Here is a 15883-nt window from a genome sequence, read left to right on the forward strand (position 1 = left end):
GAAAGTCAAACTTGCAAAGTGCTCTAACATTGAGATGTTTCTAGTTTGAATTCTCTAAGTCATTACAAGATATGACAGTTTAATTTTATAATGAGTGATGAATACTTAAGATATCTTTTAGAGAAGCTAAAATGATCTGTTTATAATATAATTGCTTTTTCCTCTCTTTTATCACAAAGTCTAGCTCACGTTCAAGCTCTGAAGTTACCATGGGTTTAAATTAGAGTTACTGATGTATTTTTTACCTAGATATTTCTTTTCATGCACAAATTTTGCCTGCTTGTCCTTTCTGTTTATCATTACTGTTGCTTTTATAAATTTTTCTCTCAGTTTCTTTGGGTTCCATGTACCTGTTTGATATAATATCTTTCTTTTGTGATGTACACAGACCCCAACTGTAGATGACAGTGTTCTGGTAGCTATGGTGGAAAACCAGTTTTGTGTCCCACACAAGTTGCCTATGCTAGCAAGGCACAAAAATTTTTTGATGTTTTCTAGGGCAGCAGTGAAGGGCACAGCACGCACCCACTCCTGCAGCCCCATGGATTCTCGGCTGGGATAGTAAGATCCCAGCAGCAGAAAAAGCAGAGGGCAATGTCACCTACTCCTCCTGCTGCCTTGGCTGTCAACCAAGTATGATTTGACATTTTGGTTACTGGATCTGGCAGCAATCATCATAAAAAACGCACTCCCCAGTTAATATGTTTTCTAGGCATGAATCTAATGTCGAGTATCCACTGCTAAGTCTTTAATAAGTTAGACTGGAAACCAGTTTTGTTTTTTTTTTCAGATGGGGTTTTTTTTTTACTTTGGAGAATATTTTCTTTGGAATTTCAGGTCAATTTTTTTAACCTTTTAGGGTCTCTGAAATACAGCAAACATTTCAATAATTACATTAAGTTCACAGTTATGTGGCTAATTTTTAATGGTTAAACTACTGTACCCAGATTGTCAGGTTATATTAATCCAAATTAAAGGTATTTGACAGCAGAATTAATTAAATGGGATTTTCCAGTTTATAAAATTAAATTCACATAAATGAAATGTAAATAATTGCTTCTTGATAACCTTTAATAATTTCCTGCTTCTTTTCTGTGAAAAATTGTTCTCCTTTGTAGTGAATATTAGAATTTTTCCTGCAGACCTTTTTTTCACAGCTGATTGCATTCATATTTACATTTTTATCAGTTTATATTGTAAATCTTCTTTGCTTTGCTTCACTTACAAACACAATTTAATATTTTATTACTGCTGATTTTTTTTCAAGCAGTGGTGACCTTAAAATGAAGCTAGAATGTGGAAGCCAGGGAGATATTTTTGCCAGTTCAAATGATAAAATCTGTTTACATATATTAATGCTGTATGGCAAAAATGCAGAAAATAGTTTCCTTTTTAGGACCGTCAATTATCACTTAGTATAATAATTCATCCTGTGCATACTGATCAGGCTAATCTTTAAATATGGCATTCAGCAGACTTAAACACAGCTGTAGACATTGATAAAATGTAGTGAGCTACAGGCATTGGCAGTGGTTAATGGTTAATTTAGCTGTTGGTAAACTTTCATTATGCTTTTTTCCTGCTCGCATCTTCTTTTACTGAGCTTATCTACATTCAGAATCTCTCTGGATACTGAACTCAAGAACAGAATTTACTCATTATAGGATTAGGACTATAAGCATATTCATGTGTTCTGCCGGTAACTTTCTCCTTTTATTAGGTAGGTATATCTGGCCTTTGAAAAAAAAAAAAAATTAAAGCAGTGATGTGATTGATACTAGTGTATTTACTAATTCCATTTCATTATAAGCTCGGAGACATTGAAATATAGCCCTAATATCAAAACAGATTTGGTGATAACAGCCAAACAGGTGGTCAGGAAGATTTTGAAAGAGCAAGAATAATGCAAGTTTGTTTTTGCAAAGATTGACCAATCAACGTGTATAGTGGCACTGCTGCCCGATTAGGTTTAATCTAAGCTTCATTTTCTCTAGGCAGTGCTGAAGAAACATGCTAAGGACAGACTTGGGAGAACAGGAAGTAGAGAGGGTTTTGGTTTTTGACTGCTGGACTGTGATAACTAGTAAGATTTTTGCAGGCTATAATAATACCAATGAGTTTTATCATACATCTATAATGTAGAATTTTCTGTTTTACATGGACTAAAATTTCAGCTGCATCACATGAGGAATGACTCCTTTGTTCTCATCTATAATGAAACACATTAGCGTTACACATTTTTTACATTTGAAGTCCTCATGAATAGTTTGCCATACACAGGGACTTTGGACCCCTGTTTATTCAGAGTGCACAGACAGGAGTTACTATCAGGAACAAGTAATTAATTGGAAAAGAGGAAAGGCAGACTGCCTTGCTCTGTTCTAATTATCCACTCAGTATGTGTGTGCCCAGATAAATTGAAAAGAAGACAACTTTATTTGAATAATCTTATGCAAGTATATATTGAAAATGCTGTTCTTTTTTCCCATACAAAATTATCTTCCCTAGGACCCTTTTCTGTAAATGCTACAAACATGCCAGATTCCCATTATTATCTGCCCCTATGTACCTCTGTATCACTTTGTCTCACTCAAGGATTATGTCACCAGTCATGAATATGTTTGTTTATTCCACTAGTGTTTGTGGAATAAACACTAGTGGAATTCTGTAAAAATTCAAAATTCTGTAAAACACGTGGGTAGTCCATCCCAACCCGATGGAGTTCACAGTTCATAGTATCATAATTCTATATATAATGTGTTATAACTATTTCTGCTGTATTCTTTATTTAGTATTTAAATTCTAGAAATAAATAGCAGTGGATTAATTCTTTTACATCTAGTTGTGACAAATAATGTGTAGGACATTAAGAATAATTATCTTTTATTTCAATAATTGTCTCTGAAATGCTTAAAATGCTTCTTCATGAAATTCTGTCTCATGCTACTGTACTGTGCTGTGGACTGTCCTCTCACCTATACATAAGAAAGTGAAGCATTTACAGACCATCTTACTTTGACTACTCAATATGCAACCTGAATATATTATCCTTAATTGTATGGAGCCCTACAGATCTGTTACAGTGGCTGCATTAAGTGGCATGCTGAATGGGGCAGATCTATGTCTGTCAGTTGTAGGACAGTCTGGAGGACCAAGGGCAGTCACTTTCCTCAGGAGAATGCCCCATCTCCTAGTGCTCCCAGTAAGTGTCAGCTCAGCAGCTTCTTTCCTTCAGGTCATTGACTGGATCACAGGTCAATTTTTTAGACTAACAGTTGGTCTCAGTATTTCATTCAGCTCACAGACATATCTAAGGACTAAGCTTGATTTCTGTGTGGGATGTCCCCTTGGTTCTGTTTCTGTTTACTCATTTCCCAGCAGCTAACTTCTCTGTTTAAAGAAATCAGTTCAGCAAAGCAGTGCTCTCAGCCATCACTCTCCCCTCCTCCTCGCATTGGCTTTGGAACTTCACTCACTCTCCAAGTACAGCCCAGTCTTACCAAACTCCGTGTCACATACCCTGGCTCTGCCCAAGGTGAAGCCCAAGATGGCCCAGATCAGCTTCTTCTTGTTCCTAGCAGAGAGAGAGGCAGCTAAGCCTGGGAGATAACATCCGTGAAATAAGCAAGCTCTACTTGTGTACTCAAAAGATGTGAAGGCAGAAAAATATAGGAAAAATCAATCTTCTGTACTGAAGATAGAGGCCATCAAATGTAGCAAAGACAAGCTCCAAAGAGCCTTCACTTCCCCCTCGACTTGTCACCTCAGGAATAACATCCCCTTCTGGTTATCTCAGTACACATCTGTCCGAGACTTGTAGCAGAAGCCAATCACTGAACAGTGTAGAGTAGTAGTCCTTCTAGGGTGGCTAATCTTGAACCTCAGGACAGTTATCTTCCTGAAAGATCTGGAAAGGTTTGTGTGATTCAGTCAGTGGCCACAGATGAAGTATCTTCTATGTAGTTCAGGGGACACACATCATAGAATTGAAACACAGGAGTTGAGAGAAACAGTATGAAAGCCACTGTTGGAAAAAGAGTTAGAGGAAGACACAAATGTAGGGTTTCAGAAATAATCATGGGGAGTGCAGGAGGATGGAGACAGGATGCGGCCTGGGTCAGATTCCAGTTTCCATAAGAGATAGAGGGAAAAAGTGCATGCCATTTTAGCAACCAGGAAGGAAAAGGACACATTTTTGCATAGCCATTGGCGTAGGCATTTGCAGCTAGATACATGTCCATAAAAACACTCCTACATTTTAGAGCCAGGGAATGTCAACACGAGCTTTCTCAGTGATCTTAGGGTTTTCATAGCTGGGCATGTGGGCAGAATACTGTTTGAGGCTTCAGATCTCATTCTGGCAGCAAAACTCTCCAGTATGCTCACTGTCCCTGGGCCTCACTACCACATGGATATAGTTGGAGGATCATCAATGGTGCATATGATGGTTGAAATCACTAAGAGGATTTAACATTGGAAGGCAGATTCAATCCAAGGTCACTGAGGCTGTCGTACTGGATCACGTGTTGGCTGATGCTTGCAAATATAGCACACAACCAACCAGATGCCTCTAATCGCATTTTTATGTCTTTTAAAGGTATTGGTTATTACCACTATCCAGAAAATTAAAGTCATACTACAGTCATCTCAGGCCAGCCTTATCACTGGTCTGTTATCATGAAGGACTGAATGAAAATCACATATCTACTTTGGTAGTGTTGTTGCCAGATAAGAAGCAATTAATTGAATAGGTATCTTTCCATATTTTTGCAACAGCTTCATCCTTCACACGCTTTCAGAGTCTTGTTTGAAGTCAATGAGGTACTGCTTCATCAGGATTGCTGTGTGTTTTTAAGTTTAAATTTGTGCTCTTTTCTGGGCCCGAGTCCTGTATGGTACCGTTTACACGTCAGACAGCTTGAATTATGCCGTATTTGATCCTGCATATCTGCTGGCATGACAAATATGAGAAAAACTTAAATACTTCACGTAGCTACCTTCCCAATTTGGAAATCCACCCAGTAAGTTCTTATTTCCTTAGCTGGGCATGTAGTACTGGTGGAGACTATGGCTTTTGTGGCCATCATACTTGTAGCAAAAGAATAGTGAAGTCTGACGTTAGCTCTGCAAGGGCACCCTGGCATCTTCCTTGAATGCCTGTGAGATCGGTACCAGTAACCAGGAGGAAAAAGCTGCAGATCAAGTCACTTGAGGACACATCTTTGATGGTACAGGTACAACCTTTGAGATAAATACATAGTCAAGAAAGCCCAAAATAAAGGAAGTTTAAAGAAAACTGACTGCTGACAGTCATCAGAATTTTTTGAGTTAGCTTTAAAAATATACCTTTCCTTGTCTATTGGTCTATTCTATGAAAATAAACATATCGTTAATGACATTAAGTAGCCACCTTACATCAAGGCAGGAGTGGCTGGGAGGCAGCAGACCATTGCGGTGGTCAGTAGCTGTTGTTCATTACCCTGGGTGGTGTTTACAGAGCTCTCAGATGTGCCTGGAGCAGCCCTGTAATTACAACTCTAAATTTATTCAGATCAACTGATAAGGGCTTCCTATACCTTTGATTAAATTAGGTCACATTACTCTGAATGGGTCACCAGCAGGTCAGGGCCCTGTGGGCACTAATAAGCCTTAATGGCTTCCTCTGAGTGTCGCCTACCCCTGCCCACAGCCTGGGACCCCGTTCCAGGTACTGTGGCCGTCAGTCCCTGCCACAGCGGCACCAGGGCAGGGCTGGTCTCCAGCTCCCCACAGCCATGCCCAGCCACGGGCCCTGCCCAGCCAGGCCCACCCGCAGACCCGTGTCATGGCCCTGCTCCTGGTTGGGGACAGGGGACAGGCCCTGGCTGCCAGGCCCGGCCCGGCCCTGTGGGGAGCCCTGGCTGCTGCCGGCCCTTCTGGGCCCTGCCACCAGCAAAGCCATGGAAGCACTTCAGCAGCACGCCTCGCCATAACTGAAGCATGTCCTGCTTAGTGCTTCCCACGGAGGGTAAGATACTGGGAAGAGTGGAATCACGGACAGTTCTGTATCAGAAATAACTACAAGTCTCTCTCTGTCTCTCTCGCGCAGCCATGTCTCAGTACATGGTAGCAGGCAGGATATCTGTCCTGCCTGGTCGTAGGGTATTCTGCATGTCGGCACTGAGACAGGCGTTCTGCATTTTACTCTGCTGTACCTTTCAGTAGATGTCTGGTGCTGATCCTATATTCTCATTCCCAAGGCTTGCAAATGTGGGAAACTTGCCCATCCTTCCTGATCTCCCTGTTTTTATAGCATTTTACCGGTTCCCTATAAATGTGCTAAATGAAGGAACCTCATCCACTGATTGGAACATGGAGGTGCCCTAAATCCTTTTAGCATTGCTCTTGCCATGGGCAGGAGGTTTGACTGAAGGTGAGGACAGCGCTCTCGTAATAACTGATAATGTGGTGAGCTCAAGAGGGAAGCTGCGCATCCCCCATTCTGTGCAGGAAAAAAAACGCTTCCTGCATTTATCTGCCATGTCCTTCTTGCACAGAAGAAATAACTTGGCTCATCATAAATCAGTTGGTGTAAAACTCTTTGTATATAGGATTGAAGTGTCAGTTAACTTCTCTGTTTAGGAAATGAAGGTGTGCCAAATGACCAGGGTATGTCAAGGTCAGGGAAGAGCATCCTCTCGCTCTCTTTGCCAGGTCTCAGAAGTAATGTCAGAGATGCAAAGGAGAGAATAGTACTGTTGAAGTTGCACACTTTTGACTGTAGTGACTTCATCTCCTAAATCTATTTAATTTACCACTAGATCTTTCAGTCTTTCAATTTTACAGAAGTCTGCTGTCACAAAAAAACTCTTCGTAGAAGTGATTATTGTATGCATACCCCTGAATTATTTTTTTAAAATACATGTATTGGCTGATGAAGAGTGCCTAGCTGAACCACCTTCGTAAACAGCTGAAACAGGGCTTTGAATAGCAGCTTCATGCAGAGGTCTTAACGTGGATGTGGAAGTCCAGATCTCTATAGTCTATTGTTCTTAGAATGCTAAAAATAAGTTACATACAAATCACTGTATCAAATGCTTTTTCAGAGCATTGTGTTTATTCGAGTCCCACAGTCTCATAGATGAAAGTCCTTGGACTCTCATACTACATCTCATGACATGACTCTTGACTGAAGCCTTATGCAAAGTATCATTAATTATTAGAGTATGACTCTAGAGCGCCGCCTTCCTGGCTTCATGTTGAGAGCAAGGTGGACATAGTGCTTTTATGGAGTGTAGCTTGCTCTGGGTGTCTGAGTGTTCTTTGTTGAGCATGTTCTTTTTCCTATTACAGAAACATTTTTAGGAAAATGCATTGTAATGAATCTCAACACAAACAACAGAAGAAGAAATCTGTATTTACTTCAATAGTTTTTGAGTATTTTTGAGTAAATCCTTACTCACCTTGAAGAAAATGCATCATATAAGCAAAAAACCATCTTTTTTTTGTGTGCCTTGCTGCAGTCAGGCTTTGCAATGTAATAGCCATGTTGTTTTCCAACTCCACAGCAGTTCATTACTGCTGCTTCCTACAACAGGCCTTTCTCATTTCATTTATAAAGGTTTAATTAGTTTAGCAATGACTGACTGATAGGGGTTTAGAGTTTTTTTGAATATTCAAATTTACAGTTAAATATCAGTTTAGTTGATAACTCTTTTAGGAGTGTAAATCATTGAATCTGTAATAATTGATGGTAGGTATCAAAACTGGGAATATTGATAGTGTCGAACTTAACTCATATAAATCATTGGTTGGACGTGGGACTACTAATAAACTCAATCCTGTACCTAAAATTCAATAAGAACTGTCTTAGTTAATCCTTTATATTAAATTTATGGTTCTTCCCCAAGCTGTTCATAATGGTCCTTCATAAATTTTCATCATAGGTAAGGATGCAACTAAAACCTAAAATATTCTCTACCCCAGAAAATAAAGTTCCAATTAATAAAATTTTATCTATATTATCATTGGAAGTTTTTAAGTCAGAATCAGTCAGTCTACTAACACAGGTCTGTGATGGATTTATGGTGTCAACATTAGGTGTCTACACTTTGTTTCTAGACGCTCTTTTTAAATTTATCAAATGTACAGGTTGTACCATTCACCTCTTTTTCTGTACATTGTAGTACTCAAGTAATTAAAATCAGGGAAACCCAAGGAAAGTATTATGATACTGGCCCAGACCTTACAATTTGCATGTGTTCAGACAGAGGATTTTGATGTGTTCATTGTTACAATTTTTAAAAGGTATTCCTATGAACACAGAACTGTGAAAATAAACAGCCAATAAAATGTCTTTTCTCGCTTATGCTAAAGTCTACCTCAATTTCAGTAAAGTCATCCTTAGTACTCTTTTCAAGTTTCCAGATTTTACAAAAGCATGTATTTAAAATGCTTCTTTTGGAAGTGATCCACTGGTAGCCATCAGCTTATTTGGGCTTGAAATAGCTTAGAAAAAGGAATTTTTTTACTTTTACTTTTTTACTACAAGAAAGGGCTTTACTTCAAAATTGAAACATATTAGAGAAGATACAAATGCTGAGATCAGTAGGGGTTTTTGTTTGGTTTGGGTTTTTTTTGCAGTTACCCCTATATCTGTAACAGTACTTAACCATTGTTTAAAGTTTGTGAGCATTTATTGTCAACACTGAGTTGAGGGCATGTCTGGGAATTTTTTTACTGAGCAGGTAAGAATGTCAGAGTTCTTAAGTTGTTTGCTCAAGGTAAGTGAAGGAAAGAAAACAAGAAAACTTTCATATTTGGTTTTTGAGAGTTTTTTTTCTTAAGTTCCATGTTATTTTGGGAAAGTTTCAGTGCTAATTTTTGCACTGTGCATCTAATAACTTGGAAGGCAATCTCTAATTCAGTGGGTTTGCTTCTCTCTTCAATCTGCTTTGAATTTACTTCACTTCTGTGTAGTATTAGTACCAAAAAGTAATTTGCTATTTCTTTGGCTTGTTTGGCCATTTTTTTATGATATATCAGTTACTTCAGATTAAACATTCTCATGACCAAAATCTCTGAGTGTCCACATTTTAATTGTGTTGGTAGACAGCATAGGTTAAAAAATGCCTTTTGCAGAGAATGTGATAATCAGACAAAAATTAGCCTGTAATACCTGATGTGATGACACAAGCTATCACCGAGTCAGAACAGTCCATGACGTGGATGCCAAAGAAGTGAAGAGTCAGAGCCAGTGAGTGAAAACCTGTACTTGAAGCTGAACTGATGTTTTCTTACACAGTTTTGTATTCAGCAGTAGAGCAGTACTGGGCACATCCTTTTCCATGTGAACGAAACAGAAGAGCTGTAACAAAAAACAGGTCAATTGCGTGAAGAAAGAACAGACTGAGTAATACTAAGCCTGTCTTCTAAACGTGCATCTTTCATTGTTTTTATGCAGTAACTGCAATGACAAGCAGGTTTTTGACCTGAGTTTGCTAAAATAAAAATTTATGCAAGATAGAGAATATATTTATCTGTATTTCATAGCCACTTGAAATATGCTTTTTTTCTCCATATGAAATACCATGTACCATTAGCCTTGCTTTTTTACTTCATTTTGAAAAGTTACATGAAGTTCATCAGAGTTTTCTTTAACATTTTTGGAGTCTAATTTTGTCTTATGCAGAGTTGTGGTGTTTTCTTGAAGCTATATTATCGTATCTTTTTTATTATGCTTGCGCTTAGAATTTCCTTTTAGTGTATGCTTAGAATTTCAAAGGTCAATAAAGGAAATCCCTTTTTCTGTTTATTTTACTATCTGTATACCATGGTCACTGACACAGTCTGTTAAAAGAGGTACCTAGCAGCTAAATGATGCTGAGTAGAGCAACAAGAGGAATCAAAGATCCTGTTGTCATCCACTGAACTGGCAATTTTGATTTTTATGCAGGAGGTCCTGCTGACTTGCAAAGAATGGTTGTGAAAACAGGACACTAATTGCCTGTTTCATAGAAGTTCCAGGTGGGAGACATTTGAGAGACTATCAGAGTAAACAGATTGTTCTTTTGAGTAAAAAAGCTTGGCTCTCTTAATTGCTTAGGTATAAATTAACTGGGCTCACTGGGGTGGTGGTGTGGCATTCTCAAAGAGTAAAAAGGTAAATAAGTCTGTTCTATCCATTTTCAAGAGGGCAAAACAGAAGTAAGTACTTGCAAGTTCGGCTGCATGAACCTGCTCAATGCAGGATCAGCATCGATCCGTTCTGGGAGGGAGGAGGCAGGAGCACACAGCCAAAATGGAGGCAGGGACCAGACAGACAAGCTGTCCCTTTCAGAGGCAACTGGCTAGTAGGTCAGCTGTATTTGAAGGGTAGCTGCTCCTCTGTGGAATAAAGTTTCGCATACCCAGCCTTCAGAAGCAAATTGGTGTCGTGACATTTTCTCCTGGATTATACAGATAATGGTTTACAGACCACATGAGCTCAAGATTGAAAGCGATATGTTTTCTGATCTTTGTACAAATTAACCAGTGGCAAAATTAAAAATCTAGCATGCATTTTATATATATTTTAGCTGTAGTAGTTGAATGTGGTCTATGTCTACTCCATTTTGCATAAAAAGGTCTATTCTTCTGCTGTTACCTTTTGGTAACTCTTCCATCCCAGCAGACTACTCAGTAGGATGTGTGTGGCTGCTTTTTCAGCATGCATTGCAAAAGTTTCATTTGGTATCAAAATATCCTTGCATCCTCCATGCTCTTATAAAAAGATGGGTTTTATCTCAGTCAGTAATACAGTACCCAGTCATAGTTCGGTAGGAATAATGTGCCTAATGGTTGCTGAGGTCAGAAATAACTTTAAGGGGCATTATATATCATTAGAACATGGTGACATAGTGAAGCTTAATAGGCCCTACAGCATCCTTTTGTTTTCATGTTTCATGTGAATGCTCAAGTTCTGTGACAGGTGGTTGAGGAAAGCTATTCCTGTGTAAATTTACTGAATTATATTTGTGTAGCAGCCCTGAAAAAGCATTAATATATTAACCATTAAAAGTAGCTAACAGTCTTTGCAGAAATGTTTTAACGTGCCTATGTGAATAGGGAGGTTCACTGATATGTTATTTTTTAGAAAATTATGAATATTATATTTAGTTAATGCATGTAAATGTGATAAAATGTATGTTTGCCATTGCATATTCAACCTATTCTATAATATTCTATTAATGTTTTCACAACAGCAACAAGGCAGAGGAAGTAAATTAATTTTTAGGTGAGAGTTTTGTTTTGTAAACATTGGTGATGCAAAAAGTTTAGATGTTGTATTGAAAAACAATAGTTTCAAATATTAAAGGCAAAATTGTCTGTGCTGATCTTTACTGCTTGTCTCTAACATGTATTCATATCATGGGAGTTTCCAGCATGAACAAATACAGAGTATACAATTGAAGGCACCACTTCAAACAAGAAATCAGGATGTTTAACTTAGTGATTAAAAATGGAAATGTTATTATTCTTCTGAAATTTTCTGATGTTTTTAATAGCCCAGAAAGCTATGGGCTCTTTCAGATTAATCAAAACTTTCTTTATTCATATTTTGTGGTTGTAGGCTTTGGCTCCAAATTCAGCCTACCTATTCATCCAAGATTTGGAAGACATTTCTGCAGAACGTATTATAGCTACAGAGACTCAAACAGAGTCTACTCATAATATAAAAGGGCCTCTTTGCCATTTCTGAATTGGGTGGGCAAGAAAATAAACAAAAATAAAATAGTGCCCTGAGGCTGGAAAACATTTTTAAGATTTTTTAAAAACTTTTAAATAAGTGTATCTCCAGGGTAAATATACAGCTATGGAATCTATTACTCAGAGGCAATTTCACTTTATTATACTTTTTAACCTGGATTTTGCCAGCCCTGAACCTTTAGTATATAATGAAAATGTCTACCGTTGAGTATAAATATATTTCATACAGTAGCTGCCATAGCAACCATGTTGAAAATACTGCATCAAATAAAATGGTAAGATTTGTAAGGATATTAGACTAAGTGATATAGAATAGGCAAGTTGTTTACAGTAGATGAGAAGTTATCTGTTGCATAAAGAAAAAATGCTGTTCTCAAAGGACGCTTGAAGCATCTGCATGTAGTTGAGCTGTCTTTGAATTTACTCGGCAGTGTCTTCCTGACATGGTCACTTGTTACACTCATCCCTTTATGTTTTAGGAGCGCTTAGACATGAAAAAACATATTTGTATTTAGCCCTTCATCTCTAATCAGTTCATTATCTATTCAGTGCTCATCATTATTAATAAAGTAAATAGTAATAACTTCTACTTTGAGTTTACTCAAATCTCCAAGCCCCAAATATAATTTTCTGTGGTTATTGTCATTCACTGCAGGGGTACAATGAGTTGCTCTGACGTGGGCACCCCAATCCCAGAATGGGATGGGGGGGTGGGGTGTGTGTAGAGACACTTGGCTTCATGGGGTCAGCTTGGGTCCAGGCAGGCTGAGCCATCGCTGCAATCACTGCAGTCGCTGCAGGCAGAGTCGGTGGCAGTGCCGTACTTGGAAAGAGGGGAAGAAAAAGCAGCAATAGGAGCAACCCGAACAGGGGGATGAAGAAGAAGCAGAGACAGCTGAAAGAGTGGAAGAAAAAGCAGCAATAGGAGCAACCCGAACAGGGGGATGAAGAAGAAGCAGAGACAGCTGCAGCAGCAGCTGCTGCCTGGCAAGAGCACGAGGAGAGGCGAAATGGCAAAAGCAGCAGTAGGTGCAGGAGGGGATGAAGGGAAGAAAAAGGCCTCATTTAAAGCCCTAGACTGGAGAATTGGGAAGTTGTGGCAGCAGAACCCTTCCTGGCTGATGGTTGGTGCCCTTGGCTCGTCTCCATCCCACGGCTGTCTTCTGCTGCGATCAAGCCTGTTGCATGGCCTGTGAACCATTTCTTTAGGTGAATATACCATGTTTTGGGAAGCCCTGGTCTGGTCGCCTGTAAGGAGGCAAGAGATGAGTTGTGTGGCCTTGTCAAAATGGAGGTATCTTCACTAACTTAGATACCCAGTCCCTGAGGAACATCACCGTCAGAAAACTGAAGTGTTTGTGAGGTGTGTGTGCTTCCAGAGATAGGCACCCGGTGATTAGGAAATTTTCAGGATTGCAGTTTCAGACTGGGTTCCCAGAGCATGTTGTTTCTCATTTAGCTATGTCCACCTCACAGATGAGCATGTAAAGAGGAATCCCACACCTCGTTCCTGCCTGAAACACTGAATGCATTTCTGCAGGATTATAGTTACTCCTCTGAAAGCCAAGCATTGCAGTGTTGGGCACTGGAACACAAAGCTGCTGGATGCCAAAGCCCTTTTTATTGAAACAGACCTTAAGAATGTCTCTGTGGTAACACAAGCCTTCTGTAACAGAATCAGAAATTTGATTTAAAAAAAGATTGTGTGTTGGGTGTTTTTTTCCCTAACTTGCACTCATTCTCAGGACACTGATTTGTCCAGGACCCGTGAAAACTTAATCTTTTAAATAAATTGAGCTCTACTTTTGAAAGATTCTCTGCTGTCCTTTTCAGTGTGCAGTGTGCCTTTTTGGACTGCAATAGACAGAAGTGTTGTCCTCCCATGAGACACAACTAGGTAGGGTGGCACCAAGTTACTGATTGAGGAGAAGGACTGTGGGTGGGGTGGTGTCATGTGTCTGTTTCTCAGCTACAAGTTTTAACTGTGTCTGATCATTACCACTAATCTGTCATAAAGTTCTAATTCATAGTTATTGTGCCTTTAATGTAACCTGGAGGAGCCACTCTAGACATTAGAGATAACAATGAAAAATATCGATGACTATCCTGGATAAATGACTCAGTAGAAAACGTATGGTGGATTTTTCTATTTGGTAAGTAGTCAGGGGATACTGCAGTCACCCTGCAGCCAGCCTCCTTGACAGCTGGCATTACAAGTGGATCAGTGTAATTAATTTCAAAATCAGTCAGCAGATTATACTGGACAACATTTTCTCCAGAGAGAATCATTAAATAATATGCATCTTTGGACCGCCTCAAGTCTTTCCATTCCATTATCTCAGCAACTTTACAGATTTTTTTGTTTTGCATCTCACATCCCCTGGCAGTGATGGTATTTTGCCTGATACATTAACAGATGCTCATGAGGGTAATCGTTTGCTGAAAGATGAACAAAAAATCTCATGCTGAGCTGGTGGGAGAGCCCCGATCTTGCAGCTGTAAGAGAAGAAAGACGCACGATTTACAGAAGAATAAGGCGTTGGTGCATTTCATACACCAGTAACAGTAGTACAATTCAGTGCAGCACGGTGACAGTGATGGTGACGTTTTTCAGACTGTCATCTGCTTGCATGTATTGTTTATTTTCATTGTGATTTAGGAGATTCGTGTTTTGTATACTGTTGCGTGCATCTAGAATACTGGACTATGTACTTGTGCATGCCTTGGTAATTGAGCCTGCTTGGCAAAAAAGCCATAAAGAGGAATGGATGTTCACACGTGGGGACTCAGATTTCTGCGCTGGGAATTTCTTGGCCTTCCCAGGTACTCTGAGAATGCATCCTGAAAATTTGTTTCCATTCCCAAAATGCCTTTTTTTGTTTGGTTGGGTTTGTGGGGTTTTTTTTTTGAGTAATAGAACCATTTTTTCCACAATTATCTTCCTTAAAAATGAACTCTATGATATTTGGTTCTTCACCTTCCAGTATGCGCTCCGTGATGCACTGTATCTATGGACATGTTTGTATTGCCTGTTAGTATTGTAACAAGAAGGTACCTCATGCAACTAAACAGAGCTCCTTCATTACGTATTAGAGGAAATGCCATGTGCTTTTAGGATTTTGAAAGAATTTATCATCACTGTGAGCATCAAGTAACTCAGGTGTAATAAATGGTTAATCCTTTTCTTTCTTGGGAAGACACTAAGGACACTCTGTCAGTATTAGGTCATATGTATGAAAAGGTCTCCTTTGCATACAAAACAGACTATCTCCAGCATGAAACTGGTCAGGAGGCAAATTATGTGAAAAAAAATCACAGAAAACTAATAGTAGTTGATAGAATATATCATAGTATTGATCTTAAGTAATACATATGTAATTATTTTTCTTTTTAGGAGAAGCCACTGACCAAATCTCTGCAACGAGGAGAAGACCCCCAGTTTGATCAAGTAAGACACTTGAAATTATATTACTTCCATTCCTCAGGCTGTAAGACAAATACTTGGAAGGCAGTCTAGTGTTCTTATCCTATCGTTGCATACTGCAAAAGCAATATCTCTCAGTGATGTACTTTAATAGAATGATGAGTGCTTTGCCTAACCATTCTTGGTTTTAAATTAGGAGGATTTTCCCCACTGTTTTCAAGCTCAGTATTTTTTTGTTATAGAACTTCTTGCTTCTTACAGTGTATTAGGCTTGTGTATTATTTCCTTGTTGTTTCCCCTGATGGAGGTTTTGAAGCCACCTTTGTATGTTTTCAGAATATCTGCTTTTTGAAACAGGCACATGGCCCCCAGTCTTCCTTTTATGGGGTTTCTCTTATGGCTAATATGAGGGCCTTTAGTTGTCATTGGCATCAGTCTCATCAGTCTATTTTGTCCCGGTAGCTGTGACCAAGCATGACTTACATGTATGCTGCACTTCACATAGGCTGAGCCAACCTGTTGTATTTAAAATTAAGCATAAATTCAGTTGTCAGGATAAATGCCTATATACAAGGTAAATAATAATTAGAGAAAAAGTGGTTGTCAGGGAAAAAGAAATAAAAACTAAAATAAATTTATATCATTAATTAGATTTTGTTTAATAAAAGTGTAATTACGAAGATGAAATTTATACCTGGTATTAAATTAATAAATTGATTATGTTAGCGAAAC

General features: G+C 38.8%; 1 protein-coding gene across 1 annotated transcript in view; it reads left to right on the top strand.

The window, feature by feature from the left end:
* The window catches only part of FRY (furry homolog (Drosophila)), a 180333-nt gene that overhangs the window by 34939 nt on the left and 129511 nt on the right, over positions 1–15883 (top strand). Inside the window, exon 3 of the mRNA XM_009888386.1 lies at positions 15122–15175. Coding sequence (XP_009886688.1) covers positions 15122–15175 — 54 coding nt within the window. The remainder of the gene's footprint in view (positions 1–15121; positions 15176–15883) is intronic.

Source organism: Charadrius vociferus, unplaced genomic scaffold (genome assembly GCF_000708025.1).
Source record: "Charadrius vociferus isolate BGI_N301 unplaced genomic scaffold, ASM70802v2 scaffold16, whole genome shotgun sequence".
Taxonomy (NCBI): domain Eukaryota; kingdom Metazoa; phylum Chordata; class Aves; order Charadriiformes; family Charadriidae; genus Charadrius; species Charadrius vociferus.